Source organism: Lissotriton vulgaris, chromosome 9 (genome assembly GCF_964263255.1).
Source record: "Lissotriton vulgaris chromosome 9, aLisVul1.2, whole genome shotgun sequence".
Taxonomy (NCBI): domain Eukaryota; kingdom Metazoa; phylum Chordata; class Amphibia; order Caudata; family Salamandridae; genus Lissotriton; species Lissotriton vulgaris.
Window position 1 is genome coordinate 836897852 of NC_141697.1, and position 16106 is coordinate 836913957.

General features: G+C 44.8%; 1 protein-coding gene across 1 annotated transcript in view; it reads left to right on the forward strand.

Moving 5' to 3' along the window:
• The window catches only part of SCYL1 (SCY1 like pseudokinase 1), a 1168528-nt gene extending 1162368 nt beyond the window's left edge, over window positions 1-6160 (forward strand). Inside the window, exon 17 of the mRNA XM_086938572.1 lies at window positions 5347-6160. Within this exon, the coding sequence (XP_086794698.1) occupies window positions 5347-5471 (125 nt within the window). The 3' untranslated portion in view covers window positions 5472-6160. The remainder of the gene's footprint in view (window positions 1-5346) is intronic.
• The last annotated feature ends 9946 nt before the right edge of the window (window positions 6161-16106 follow it).

Here is a 16106-nt window from a genome sequence, read left to right on the forward strand (position 1 = left end):
TGTTTACAGTATACTCCAGGTTAAATTCATTCAGAGTTGCATTCAACAGATATCCTTGAGTGGAATGTTCCATTAGGAAAGTATTTCACCCCCTATCATGTTGATGTGCTTTCAAAAGTGTCAGCCCTCAGTGAGGGCACATTCACTAAAATAATGGTACGTGCTATGGCTCCACTGGCAAAGACAGTCTTCGTTGCTGGGTTTGTACCCTGGGATTGGTGCAATAGGTCCCAGCCATTCCTGCCCTTGTCCCCTCTCCCCCACCCGGATTAGCAACCAACAAGTTGAAAGGTTTGTGCAACTCCATAATCTGGTGGAATGTCATTCACATTACTACAGATCCAGTGAGCGGAGGAAATCAATCTTTCAGTCCCATAATTGCTTCTTAGATTTCAGAGAATCGTAAGCAAATGGCATCCAAGGTGGTCTTTATCAGTTGTTCGACTTTCAAATAAAAGTCTGTCTACATCAAGTCCACAAAATAAGGTTCAGAACAGCAAAGTACTCCATGGCGAGTTTTTGATTATTTGCTCTAGTAGGCCCTTTATCACCACTTTCTCTGTTCCTTGATCCAGATAGAGCACTAGTTGTGTTAGCATGGCGGTCTTTCTTTGTCCTCTTTTGCACCGGTAGAACCAGATCTGTTGGACCCTCTGGAGTATGGTGAATATCCACAAGAACCATCATTCTGCCATAAGCCGGTCAGGGCAGGGACATACGTCACTAGACCTACCACCGAAGACTTTAGCTTAGTCCCTGTGCAGCTGCACAGACACCCAAATGCAGTGTTCCTGCTCCCCTGCTGGGCTGTCAAAGAGAGGGGGGGTACAGGAATAGTAAAGCAGCCTTGCTGGGGGATTCAGTATCAGGTGATATGGGGCCATCTTCACTTCAGTTCTCATTGCCCCTCCCACCAACCTGCGAGGCAAGCCCAGAAGCTTTATTCTTTGCTTCCTTCCACCTCTGCCAGGCCATAGCACTGAGTCTGTAGTGGGCTGGGGAGGGGGTGAGATGAAAGCAGCCTCCCTGGGGGCCAGTTGTTGCTCTGGCTGTAGGGTCATTCTCACCTCACCCCTTTCAGTTTTCTTTCCTACTGCCTCATCATGTTGGAGACGGTCAGAAAATAAACTGTCCAGTCATTCAGGCTGACTTCCGACGGGCTCAGAAAGCCTGTCTGCTAGTCAGAAGTGGGCCAGTAATCTCAAGGGTGGGCCTTTCCCCCTAGGAGCTTATGATCACAGTTTCCGACATTGTTTCCATGCCGGCCTGTTCGACATGAAAGCCATGTCGGAAAGCGTGTTTGGGGGCCTCCAGCAGGGCTCTCTTTGGTGCACGGCCTCTGGTTGAAGGCTGAGGGGGCACCTATGGTGTCCCTCTGTTGATGCCTGCACCTTGTGACAGGCATTTTGAGTTGCCTGCCACGGGTTGCAGGGAGGAACCGCTCCTCCCTTTCCTCAATGGGAGTTTGTGTTATGGCTGTTACACAAGCTCCCATTGAGGAAAGGGACCATGAGCCGGACTGGTCGCATGGTCTGAAATGGACTGAAATCAGTCGGTTGGGAACGTTAACTGGGTATCTGTAGGTCCCATGACTGAGTTGGTGTCAGGCGGAAGTGATTCCGCCCAACATTGTAATAAGCCCCAAAGCATATTAGCCTTACATTTACTGTATAAAACACATACTGTTTAGGGGGAAAATACCGGATTTGGGTGATTTTTGTCATTTTCCTACATGAATGAATGCGTACTTATATAGTGCATGGCTACCCAAGGGCATCCCAGCTCATCCTGTAACACAAATCATTCATCACTGATCAAGCAAAGAGAAGAGTCTTCAACTGCTTCCGGAATCTAAGATGGTCAGACTCAAGTCGAATAAAATCTAGGAGCTGATTCCAAAGTTTGGCCGCGTTATAAGAGAACAGCCGTCCTCCAGTCCATCACCGTTTGATCCTCGGCACTGCCAACAGATGTTTATTGTTGGATCTCAGAGTCCTCTTGGTGTCATACAATTGCACCATGGGCTGAAGCAGAGCTGGACCCTCTCCAGAGATGCACTTGTGAAAAATACACATTGCCTTAAACCTGACTCTTTCCGAGACAGGAAGCCAATGCAGTCTGCCAAGTGCTGACTTAGCCTACTTACGCTTTGGGATGTCCATCAAGAGACGAGCCGCACAGTTCTGGGCTATCTGAAGCTTCTTGATAGTTCCCTGAGGCGCACCCAGATAGACTGCATTAGCGTAGTCCAACCGCGATAAGATCATTGATTGAACCACCATGTGCCTGGCGTCTAATGGAAGAAGGGGAAGAGTCTTCCGCATCATCCTTAGCATACCATAACAATTTGCAGCCACCTTGCTTGCCTGAGCCTTAAAATTCAAGTTGCAATCCAGCCAGACACCAAGAATCTTAATTTGTGTCTTAGGGACTGGTGGCGAACCAAGGCAAATAGGCCATGAAGAATCCAAATTATTAGGTGCAGCGTAGCCAAGAATCATAATCTCAGTGCCCTGATGACGCCTAAAGTCGGTCTGAGTAGGGTGGAGGTAGTTATTATTCTCAAGATGAGCAGACAGTAAAGAATTGACATGTTTTTCTGTCAGTTTACTCAATCCAGGCAACAAAGAGATGGGGCGATAATTTGACCAGTTCTCGGGGTCTAAATTACTTTTTTTAAGAAGGGCTTTAACTCTAGTTTGTTTCCAGGGACAAGGAACCTTTCCCGTTGAAAGAGAAGCATTTATTACATCCAGTATTACAGGACAGACAATCTCAGACACTAAGTTAAGAGTGACCGGGGGAGCAGGGTCAGCTGGAGAGCCGGATTTTAACCGCTGCAAAAGATCCTGTAAAGAAACGAGTAAGGGGATAAAATGTTTCCAGCACAGCGTGTTGCAAAGATGGTAAAACATTGGTATCCAAAGCCCTGTGCTGAAAGCTGGAATAAATAGTGTGAACTATATAACGACATGCCAGAATATTAAAATACCCATCACACCAGGTGTTGTGGCCCTTGATCCATTATATTTCACCGAGCCCGCCTGGCCAAAATTCTGTTTTTTTAAGTTTTTACCCACATTACTGGCTCTATAAATTATAATATGTTAAAATTACCAAACATTTCTATAAACATGTGACCAATGAGGCTAATCAATTGGTGTTTCATGAAAGGGCACTCTCCGGGAATGTGGACCACTTTTATTCAGAGGACCCGGACCTAATTGTGATCCCAATCCGACTGCATTGCGGTGTTCCGGCAGAAGGAGGAAGGAAAATGGGAAGAGAGCAGGGTACTGATGATGTGCTAACAATTACGCTGAGGTACATTAAGAGCTGATTACAAATTCTTTAACATGACCGGATTGAGACCAAGTGGGATGGAGGAGCTGCTGTTTTCATTACATTAAGTCAGACGGCTCCCTGCTGCGCCCCCTCTGAATATTTGGCGCTCCGGGTCTGGGCGAGTTTTATTTATTTATAGTGATGTTAATTATGAGGTAGAGAGACGTTTCTCAAGCCACTGAATCAATATCCTTTTGAACCCTGGCTGCAGGGTTTTAAGTGGGCCGGGTCTCACCGGTGCTGAGCACCAGCAGTTTGTTTTTTTAAAGGGGGGCTTGAATTGGGTCTATTTTGTGCTGTGGCACAGGTGGTCCATTTTTTTCAGCACTGCAGTGACAGCAGGCACATCGGTGTGCACTGCTCACACTGCTCACTTTTCACTAGTGGAGAAGACCTCATGCCAGGTGAGCGTTGTAGGGGGAAGGGACATCCTTTAAAGAGAGTCATTTTCTCTTTGGATTTCCCTTCTCTTTCTGAAACTCAGGAGCAGCAACATTGTCGTGGTGTCACCAAGGCATTAACATCTTCAGCGCGGCGCGAATTTTCGCGCTGTGCTGAAGGTTCTAATGAGCCAACGGGCTCATGACGGAACGGTTCCGTCATGAGCACAGGCCACCCGACGCTCATGACGGAACCGTTCCGTCATGAGCATCGAAGGGGTTAAGTGGAAGCTTTTTCAATATTATATACAAGCCATAGTTGCTGCTTATTTAGTTTATACAACTAACAACCATTGGCAAAGCCAATAGTCCTGACTTGTTGTAGGTATGATGTTACTTGCTGTACCAAATATCCGGATGCAGTGACAGAAACAGCAAAATACAAGTCGGGCGGCACACTATGCTAAGCACAGATTTTTCGTTTATGACTTGATTGTTTTAAGTCACGCCATTAGTTACATTGGCCACACCCCTTTGAGAGAGCCCGGCCCCCAACAGATTTTTCAACGCTCTTAATGCCCTGCCTGGCTGGACAGTTTGCTTCCACGCAGAGCTCTTGCTAAACAGATGTAATGTCATCAGACAGGGTACCCACATTAGCGGGATAGAGGACTTTTTGCATTTACTCAGAGTTGTAGCCTGTTATTTGCTAAGGTTTTTTTTTTCACTTACCCTAGTTTTCCAGAGGTAAAGAAGGAACTAAAGACACTTGGCTCGATACAGCCTTAGGCTTCCCATACGCGGTCCAGCGCAGCGGTCACAAGGCGCGCTTTTAAGTATTTCAGTCCCGCCTCCTGAGCTAATGGGGTTATAGGCCTTGTGGTGCTGGTCCTACCCCCGCAAAAGCCAGCCTCAGCAGCCCACAATCCGCGTGGAGGTGCGCGTCCATTCTTTTGGCAAACTTGCTGACAGATTTAACATCACCATTTATTTTCCTTTAATTGAATGACTTCTTGAACTGTGACCTCTTCACTGTTTGCCTGAATTAGTTCGGTTACCTTAATTCTTTCTGAAGAAATAGTCGAATAATGACATTTATATACTATTATGCTGATGTTAAATTGTTCTCAATTGTTGGAAGTGGGTGGTGTGAAATATAATAAGCTGTGTTGTACTGCTTTTCTGATTTGTTTAAAATGTTTTGGTCATATCGAATTCCATGGGACATATGCCCGTTCTTTCTATTCTTGGCTGCAATTTGGCTTTAGTATTGCCAAATCTTGTCAATATTTCTTGGTGATCAATAACTATTGCAAATGTTTTTCCATGATCTTGGGACCTTAGACGGTATTCAATGAAAAAAACACCCTCTCTGGACTACCATAGCATTGCTTCTTCGTTAATAGTTAGCAGATGAGTTGTGCTAATGATATATTCACGTTTATCGAAAGCGTATCTCAAATTGTTTGTGTGGGCTGTAATGCTGTATTTCAACTGCCTCTCCCTACACTTCATCACATTTGTGATGAATTAAGACCTCATTTGCAGTGCTTGCGAGACTGATATAGATGGGAAACTCTTGATTTTTACTTCCTATGTTTAACATTATTTTTATTTACAGGAATCTGCAAATTGGACCAAGTGCGCAAAACCCGCGAGGAGAGAAAAAAGGAGATGGAGGCTAAAAGGGCTGAGAAGAAGGCGGCCCGTGGCCCCATGAAGCTCGGTACTCGAAAGCTGGATTGATCGTGATGCAGCTGATTCCCCATCTTCTGAAATGGAAAGATTTCTGAAATGGAAAGATTTCTAGGGAATCGTGGACACATAAATGGAAGAGAGCTATCCGTCTGAAATTTATTTTTTATCTTCTCTCTGTTGAGAGCCAATTCTCTTCCAACGTGCACAGAACTTCTTCCATTAGGTTGACCATTGAAAATGTTATGATTAAAATGTATATATTTATTTATCTGATCTATATATGTGCAAACGTGGAGGAAAACAAATCCCGACCTGTCCCATGTGCAGAGTCTGGCGCAGATGCACCGCCAAGGTTCTTCAGGGACAATGCATGAGATAAGTACAGTCAGCGCAGGTGGTTATGAAAAAAGCGGTGAACTTTGCCTTTTTGCCCAATGCTGGCTGACCTGTAGCATTCACCTTACGACCATATTCTTGGTCACTTCAGATTACACTTGTGTCTTGCATTATCATTTCTTTTTGACGTTCACATATTTGCGTTCCTGTGGTTTAGGTCATTGTTTTGAAGGGGTCTGCTAGAAGGGTGGTATCATGGATGGAGAATAATGTACCTTAACGACCCAGGTGTAGACTGATTTTGGGACGAGATCCTGAATGGGAGAACGTTTTTAAAGAAGGGTTTTATGTAAAGTTGATAGTATCTGTCTGATTAAACTGATTAAAACTCGTACAATAACTATTTGGCTATCAGTATTTTTTTTGTTTACTCTCTTCTGGAAACGTATTCACAAGGAGGAGTACAAGTTCAAGTATTATTGTATTCTCAGAGTTTAATTAGCATTTGGTTTAATTATCTTCATTACACTTCCCTCCTGCCCAGTGTAATATCTAAATACTGAGTTGCTTGTTGTTAAATTGCAACGAAGTGGTATTGAATTTGTGCATGGCTCTCATAGAGAGCAATTAATGTGACTAACTCAATGCTAAATCTAGTTATTCTCTTGTATGATGTAAGAATTTGGAGTAACAAAACCTTTTACCCATTTTGCTGCAGCATAAAGGAATTCCATACCACTCTTGCTGTGTTCTCTGAGAACCTGTCAGACATCTCAAACTTCACTCTTGTTTTCTAGTTTACCTCACTCAGAACCAACCACTTGATGACAAATATCCCTGACGGAATAAAACAGGAAATATTATTTAAAAAATGGAAAAAACTAAAATGTACTCGTTACCGGCGATTTTGAAAAACGAGCCCCGGATGAAACGCGAGACGCTGTGAATCCAGATTACCGTGACAACGTTCACCAGTGTCAATCCCTGATGAAGGGCATGCCACTTGAATGCCCGAAATGCATTGGATATGCTTTCTGATATCGCCTGATGTATGAATAATTAAATACGATGAAATCTGATAAACAACAACGAACATTATGAAATAAATAAGAAGATACTATGAAAATGGTTTGAAAGTGTTTTCTTCATCTAAGGAAACACGATAAAGTGTGTGCCGATAAGGGATGACACCAGAGTTCCTCTGGTTTCACTGATAAAACTCGTTATAGTTTAGTCAACTAACCATAACTTGCAGGGACATGGCCTTGCTGAGCAACTAGATGGGCGCTATGTGAGAGCAGGTCTGCCTGCTGAGACAAAAATCTGTCATAATCTGCCATCCCTGGGGGCACCCACCTGAAGATAATTTTAGCACAGTATGAGGCGATGTACTGACACCCACCTGAAGCAAGTTAAAGCCATTTGATTCGGGCTGTCGAGCTACAGAAGTGTGAGGCTGCGCACCAGATTTGAGGCCTACACCCCGCATGGAGGGAGCTGAGCTCACGACTGCTTGATCGCAGTTGAAGCCAGGAGGAGCCAGACAGAGGACGGATGGATTACGGGGGAGACAGCGCCGGGCCAGAGGCGTCATTTCGCTGCAGGGGCTCCCAACTCGGCGCAGGTGAGGAGGGGAGAGTTGCAGCCTGAGAGGATTGTTGGGGAGGCTGGGCCTTGCTGCGGAGAGGGCACGTAGCATGAGAGGGGTGGTAGAGGAGGTTGCTGAGCCTGCAGCCGGCACTGCCTGACCCCCGGTGGTGCTCTAACTTCTGCCCGGCCCCCTCTGAGAGAGCGTAACATACTGACCGTGTTGGCCGCTCCTCTGATAAGCTGTCCTGGACTCCGGCTGGAAATTGTTGGAAACATATTGTCTACAGTTATTCTGGGGAGCCACCGGGTCAGTAATGGGACTGCAATGGGATTGTGCAATTTTCTCCAGCTGAATTCCAAGTACTATGTGTGTATGCCTGCTTGTGTTGTGATCCAGTGCCAATAAGGGATCGATAATCAATAATAACACAAACATTTGGCCCATACACATACACCCAACACATGAATCCATGTTGCACTCTTTCTAGTTTGAGTTAAATCAGTGATTCATAAATACAGGCTCATTCCTAACACACTGAATACGAGCGAGAGGCACCACGGGGCTGCGAGCGTGCGGGGACTCCAACAACCAGGAGTCCCTGCAAGACCGACGACCAGCTTCCGGTCCGCTCTCCCTGCTGGCCCGCCCCCCGCCCCCTATTTCATCTCCACAGTCTCCCGCAGCACGGGACGCAGCCCGGGGCTAAGACCGGGCAAAGAGCGGGCCGTTTGAGGCCGTTAGAGGCAGGTAGAGACTGGACTGGGCCACGCCACTTGGTCCTACCGCTCTCCCCAACTGGCACTACACCGTCGATTACCTTGTTCACTCACTATGGCAACTCGAGAGTACAGAGACAGAGCGGCCAAGACCAAATTGAAAAACGGCACTTTAGATGATTGTATTACCAGGACCCACACTGCTATTGATACGGAGATAGCCAAAATGCAGCACAGGGTGTCTATTGAACTAGACGCTGCAAGAAGACTGTCACAGGAGCTAACTGCAGCCAAAAAATCCTCCCTAGGGCCCATTGCTTGGGCCAAAACACCTGACCGCCCACCTGGTCCCGCCCCTACCTTGATTGTCACACATGTAGACATCCACCAGCCACAAACAGCTATTATACCTTCTTTGCAGGGGGGGTCTCCATCAAAACCCACCTTCTCCTTACAATCCCAATCGGGTGAAATTGCTGGGCAGGAGAAGGAGGCTGAGGTGGGACTATCGGCAACAGCGCCACCCCGCAAATCCACGCCATCAAAAGGAGGCACCTCTCCTACTTCACAAAACGGACTACATAATAAAAGGAAGCGCAAAAACACTTCGGCATACTCGAGGAAAAAGGCCAAGATAGCGAAGGCCCAGCTATTAACTAAGGCACCATCTCAGGCTCCCTTATACCCCATCCCAGTGACTACTATTCACTCTTCTGAAATGAGACTAGAAGATATCCCCCCACAATCGGTAGTTATTCACGAAAATAATGACCTCACATTAGAAAGTGACACCATTGGGGCCCCGCTTTGCACCATAAAAGGGAAGGATGTTGAGTTCCTATCAATTGTGTAGGAAACACTTAAAAAACTGCTCTCCCCCCTTGAAGTGAGACTTTCACACATAGAAACTCAGCTCCTGGAAACCGAAAAAAGTATCTTAAATTTGGCAACCATTACTATGCAGAATAAAAAACCTACCTGCCCGCATGGAATTTCTACCCCCACAGCCCCATCTGATACCATAATCCCAGTTGCTGCTATCCCGCTGGCTCCCGCTAAGGTCAAGCCTACGGGATCTACTAATGCCACCCCACTCCCCTCTGCTACTAAATCTACAGCCACCATCTCTACTACTAGCCCAAAGGCCAAACCGATCCCAAAACCACGGCATAAGGCAAATACTCACGTCCCAACTAATAGGGCAACGACGATCATCAATCAATCGGTGGCTGACAACATGTCATCAACCTCATCAGCCACGCCAGGACAATTGGTACCATCTACGATAGGTCAGTCTAACCTGAGGCATAATGGCCATAACTCTAATTATTCCAAAACTCAGAGAGCCAATACTAATAACACACGCTTCAGGGGCTATGTAGACCTTCCCCCTGAGGTGAGATCCTATGTTGTAGTGCTGACAGGGGTTACAGAATTGACTCATAACCAGCAGGAGGACTTTGCTTCACTAAAGAACAAAGTGATCCACTGGCTTAATGTCAATAGGCCAATACCCAACCACCTAAGGAGCAAAATCCTTATGGTGCGTAGGGTACCATGGGTAGGCACCACACACAAGTCCGTTAGTGGCGACTGTGTGATTGTCTCCTTTGAGGACCCTAATACTGCACATGCCATTCACTCCTGGAATATCTATAGCACAAACTCACCAATAGCATCCAGACCCCTCACTTACTTTTACCCACCCCACTCCTATTCAAACCAGGGAGGGAACTGGAGAAGGATCCCGGAGAGGAACTGTAACTGGGGAGGGCCACCCAATCACTGGGTGGACACACACGGCGGTTGGAATGGGGTACCGACTTCCAACAGATACGGGTGCCTTGAGGAAGTGGATTGACGTCCACACCTGCCTACCATCGCAGCCTCAGCACCCGTCTCAACAAGTTGCCCGATCCACCCCATGGGTCAATCAACCCTCACCATATTAAATGCACACTTGGGCCGTTTAATTTCTCCCCCACCACAAAACCAGTTGGAGGATTATAACTTCACAGAAGGGCTAGGTAGGCACGATGTCTCAATACCAAAGTCAACCAAAACTAAAATTCATTAATCAGATACGAATGACATGGATAGCCCTCCTACCTTATCTTGCCCAAAATTGAAGAGGGTTCCATCGGGCACACCTCCCCCCACCCAACAAGGCGTATCCACCCCATGCGAATGTTCTCTGCCACTAGCTACCATTAAATCAAATGATATGTATCAATCTAGGCAACAAATCAAATTGGTTGGTTGAAATGAACTGAGCTTGAAACAAAGGTTTTTGTAAAAAGAGGGGAGGTACAATTTTATTCACAAAGATTCTTTAAAAACACATAGGAAAAAATATACATTCACAAATTATATTTAACACATATAACTTAGTAAATCAGAAATATATAACTCCAACATTAAAAGAAGCAATTAATTCAACAAATGAGGTTTACATAAAATACACAAACAATATAATGAGAAAAATGTGGCTAAATTAATCTCTACGCGCGTTTCGGCGAACCAGCGCCTTCTTCTGGAGCAGCCACGATAATATCTAAAAAAGAGGGGTGAAAAAGTACCTTAAAAACAGAATATTCTGTTCATTTTTTCATTTGCACAATTTACAAAAAACACACAGTCCAATGTTATTCTACTAGTCTCAGACTTTCTATTTGCTTTTGACCAACCTATTTTATTACAATGACATTTTTAAACATTTCATTGACATTTTTAAAGATTTCATTTCCTTGCCCTAATAATCCATCTGACAAATGGTGAAAAGTAAGAAAAGACATTGTCTCATGGTATAGATACGCTCGTACCGGAATATCTAGGGATTGAGAGGTATTTTTGTTGGATGTCTAATCTCAGATTTCTGATGTTTGTATCTCTTTATCTAATCATATAATTGAAGTTGATGCTACAAAGTTAGACTACATTCTAACTAATACCGGTTATGTAGAGGTTATCCTACTGGGGCCTGGAGATTAATATACAAAGTATTTGTAACTTAAATACGATCACTTACTTTAAGAACACGAATAATTTTAGTGCAATTTCGACGCAGCAGTCTTGTTTGTCAGTATATCTAGAATCCTTTCTTTGGATGGTAGATGAGGATATTCTAAATCATAGAAAGCAGCACATAGACAATAGTTATTATTCTTGCCTATTTTGTAGTTTCCTTATGACTGATATTCAATATAAGAGTTGTAATATTACCTATAATGGTTGATACCAAGGGAGATTCTGTGATTATTGATATGTTTGCTTCCTCTCGAGTGTTCAATTTAAAATATTTTTCTATTATTTCCTAGAGAGATTTTTAGGAGATATTTTACTTAACAGGTTCTATAGATCTATGAGGTTCTATTAACATTTGATAATCGACTGGGATACAATATTTACCAAAGAAATCGAACAATTATTTCAGAGGAATAGAAGTACCTTGTTTTACAAGTTGAAGTTCGTTTGGACCCGCCGACCGGAAGTTAAAATAATGGCCTCAGTGGTGCGTATTTATATTGGGACATCCAGATATGGTCCACCTGATATGGGGATAGTAAGTGGCGTGGATAGCCTAAAGAGTGGGTGAAAAAATCCTAACATAAAATTCTATGCGATGGAATTGAAGAGTAACAACTTCTTAGCCTAGTTATTTCTGCAAAAGAAGGAATAATAATTACCCTTTTGCTTGTGTTCCAAGCGATGGTTGATTTCAAGTAGTTTAAAATAACTCCCTGTCTGTGAGAGACAAAAGATAGTGGGGAAGTTATATTATTTACTGTTTAGTTAGGGTTTTAAAGGTAAAAGGAGTAACTAGATTGGTTGTATCCCACCAAGGGTTTCTGCAAGACTTACCCGATTGGTGTCAACAGGGCTCGAAAATTCCGGCGGCGGGACTCGGGGGTTCTGTGCTCCTTCCTTGAACGATAGCGATAGAATGGTCTCTCGGCGCGATGTTTATATATTCTACTCAATTGGAGGAGTAGATTCAGGTGATTTGTGTGGGAACACAAAAGAAGGACCACAGATTATGAGGAGAGATGGAGTGAAGACTGATTTTTCTTAAAGTGATATCGCCAATAATTACTCCGAGAGCAGTCATTGCATGGACATAGAAGATGTTCTGTAATGCCCAGAATAGACTGTTTAAACAAGATGAAAACAAAGGCGCCATTTTTAAAGGGACGTTCGAAAATAGTCATTCTGTGTTTATTGCGGTTGGAGAGATTTGAATGTTCGTAGCGCAACTAAATCTAGGAAGGGTATCAGGCGGTTTATGAACTAAAGCGCAATTAGAAAATATACTTAATTAACACGCGGATCTAAGTTATATGCAATTTTTGCACATTGTCAAATATTTTTGGATACTTAAAAGGACAGTTCTATTAGTAATGATTAAGAATAAAAGAAAAAGAACTGAATCATATAAGGTGTGATTCCTAATATCTTCAAAAAGGTGAATTATTATAGAGCATCGTTAACATTCATCTAATGGCACTCAATTTTCTTATAACTACTAATCTGGAATCTGAGGGGCCATCCTTAAAGAGGCATTCGAATTTAGTCACTCGTTTATCAATTTTTGTTTTGGGGGATTATATATCTATAATGCAACTGGATCATGGAAGAATATTAATTGGTATACACAGCTGAAACGTAATAAGTAAATATAATTAATGAACCCTCGGAGGTCTACATGATGGGGATCCAGATCATATATGATTTTTGCCCATTACTAGACACCTTTAAATGACTAAAAGAACATTTCTGATGGTAATGGGTACGGATAAAAGGAAGAGAACTAAATAATATAAGATGAGGTTCCCAATCTCATCAAAACAAGGGGGGAATTGTTATAGAGCATCATTGTCATTTATCTAGTGGCGCTAAAGACAGATTTTTATATAACTATCGATCCATAGAAGTTAGTAATGACAGCAGAAATATTTAAACTTGTAATCGGAAGAATACAATATTAACAAATTGCATGCTCCCATGGCAATTCGCTGTTCATTCCTTCCCGGAATGTATTAAAGACAAATATCCAGAACACCTCTCTCTTTTTTCTGATGGCACAACCACCATTGGAGTCTGGAGTATGAATTTTTTCAAGAACTCTCCATTTGAAATCTTCTGCTTGGTGGCCCATTTCTAGGAAATGTTTTACCATTGGAGCAGCAAGTTTGCGAGTTCTGATCGCTGAACGATGTTCATTTAACCGTATCTGTATCGCACGGGATGTTTCTCCTATATACCCGAGTGAACACGGGCACTGTATAAAATAGATCAGATTTGAGGTTCTGCAGTTCCACATTTCTTTTGCCACTGTTGTGTGGCCATTATGTGTGAATTCTTTGCCTCTTAGAATGTTAGCTACCATTAATACACTGGAGGCTCCAGGATTAATTTCCATTCTCTCATGGAATGTAGCCGGGTTAGCTAACAAAGCAGATTCACCTGAATGGGGGGAACTCATTGAAGGGTATGATATATGCCTTTTCCAAGAGACGTGGGCCAGAGAAAAACATTCCCGACCGGGTTTTGCCACCTTCGAGATTCAAGCAAAATGGGGAGGAAAGGGCTGTCCATCAGGGGGCCTTTCGATCTGGGTTGGGTCCCACTTGGGCTGCAGGGCCACACACCTGAAAACCAATTTCTTGAATTTCCAGTGTGTATCTCTAGAATGGCCAAGTGGAGGTAAAGTAACACTGATCAACATATATTCAAGACCGGTGGGGGTAGCAGCCACTTCGGGAACAGTTGAGGACTTAGCTCTGTTTCTTGATTCGTTCACCCTCTGCTCCCCATTAATTGTAGGTGGTGATTTTAATCATCAGTATGAACCTCTCCCTGACCACCTGGCGGGCATATCCAGTGAAGAGGACGAACTATGGAACATCCCTACCCTGACCGACCCACTGGTCAGGGCCTGGACTCCACTTGCCACTCAAATAATGTCCCTTACGCTCAGTCACTCGCTGAGGGCCTGCAATGGCCGAACAAAAGGGGATATCCCGCCAAAATATACCTTTAACAGACCAGGCCACGAGTCACGTATTGACTATATCATGGTCTCAGTCAGGGACTGGGGGAAAGTGAAAGATTTTGGTGTAATTCCTAGATTCGACAGTGACCATAACCTGCTTTCACTAAAATTCGAGCTACAGGGGCCACAAACAGTCAAGGTAGATGAAAACTCTTCTTCTCAGGCGGACCTTGTACTATCCAGCAATAGACGTAGAATTAAATGGGCAAAATTGCTGGAAAACCCGAGTAACATCGGAAGACTTTATGCATTAGTTGCCCCCGCCCTAGAAAAGGTTGAGCGCTGCATGCACCAACCAGCCAACAATCTAGAATCCGATCCCCCAGGTAATTCCATGGCACCTAATCCCTCCCTAGATAAGTCTGTACAACTGACTGAGCTTGAGTTATGCACCAATCTCGCAGAGGTGCTGAACCCGGTGGCCAGGCCAAAGAAGCCCAAGCAGAAAAGAGTCACCTGGTTCAGCGCTTCCTGCGGGATAGCAAAAGCTGCATTACTGGAATCACTCAAAGCACGAGACACTCCAAGCGTAATTAGGGAAAAACGATTAGTCTACAAATTAGCCCTCCGTGCTGCCAAAGTAGAGTGGGATGAGGGGAACTGGACCAAAATGACAGCTGCCCTTGCATGTCGAGATGCCCGGACTTTCTGGCAAATCGTCAAGCACGGCTCAGCTGAACCACTTGCAGCAGTGGAGGCCAATATAGCACCCTCCGTCTGGGAGGAACACTTTAAAAATCTCTACAAATCACATAGTAGCGACGAGCCGATGACCCTACCAGAAGATGTGTTGCACTCACCCACTGAAAGTATAGTCCCCATGGATGGATTCAGTGTGGAGGAGATCGCCATGGCAATCACGGCCTTGGCTGCCGGGAAGGCGCCGGGCCTTGATAGGTTGCCAGGCGACCTCTACAAACACGAACCTAAGATATGGGCTCCTTACCTTAGGGTGTTATTCAACTCGATCCTGAATGGCATGCCAATCCCCTCGACTTGGCCGGGGGCAGAGATAGTCCCAATTTTTAAGAAGGGATCGCCTCTGCTACCGGCCAACTACAGGCCAATAAGCCTGATTGACGTGTCACAAAAACTCTTTGCAAAGCTGCTGCTAAACCGCCTGCTTGAATGGATTCGGGATTGCAATATCCTGAGTCCTTTCCAAGCAGGATTCAGGGAGAAGGTCTCTACCATAGACCAGGTTTTTCGGCTTGTCCTCATTTATTGGAAAACGGTGCAGTTGGAGGGTGGCAGCCTCTATACTGTATTCGTGGACCTGAGGGCGGTGTTCGACCTGGTCCCCCGGACCAAGTTGTGGGAGGTCCTGGCCAAATTGGGGGTTCCTGAGGGCTTGTTGAAGATGATAGTTCGTCTTCATAGCGCCAATTTTGCACAGGTGAGATGCGGCAGGATGGGCGTACTGTCCGAGAGGTTCCCCGTTGGCAGGGGGGTAAGACAGGGTTGTGTGCTCGCACCTACCCTGTTTTGCCTCTATGTCAACGGGGTTATCTCTCACCTGGAGGGGGTACCCAACTCTGATGCTCCAAAATTGGCCGCCGAAAGGGTGCCGGCCATTATGTTTGTCGACGACACCCTGCTGCTATCTAAGTCGGCAATGGGTATCCAGCGCATCCTCGATGGCTTTGCGGATTTCTGCGAGGGCCATGGTTTAGAAATCAACACTATCAAAACTAAATTCATGGTCTTCAATCCCCCACAGAAATTCCACTCCAGCCCCAGCATTGCACACAACAGGCTCGAGAGGGTGAAAACCTTCGAATACCTGGGCATTATGCTAAATGACAAATTATCCTGGAACATGCACCTGGAGAAGGCTCTACTTAAACTAACCCAACACTCAGGGGGCATTATGAACCTTCTGGCGAACAATAAATCTTCAATCAGGCCCATTGGACCCCCAGTGCAGATTTACAAAACACAGGCTAAGGGGGCCGCTATGTACGGGTCTGAACTCTGGGGCCACGTAG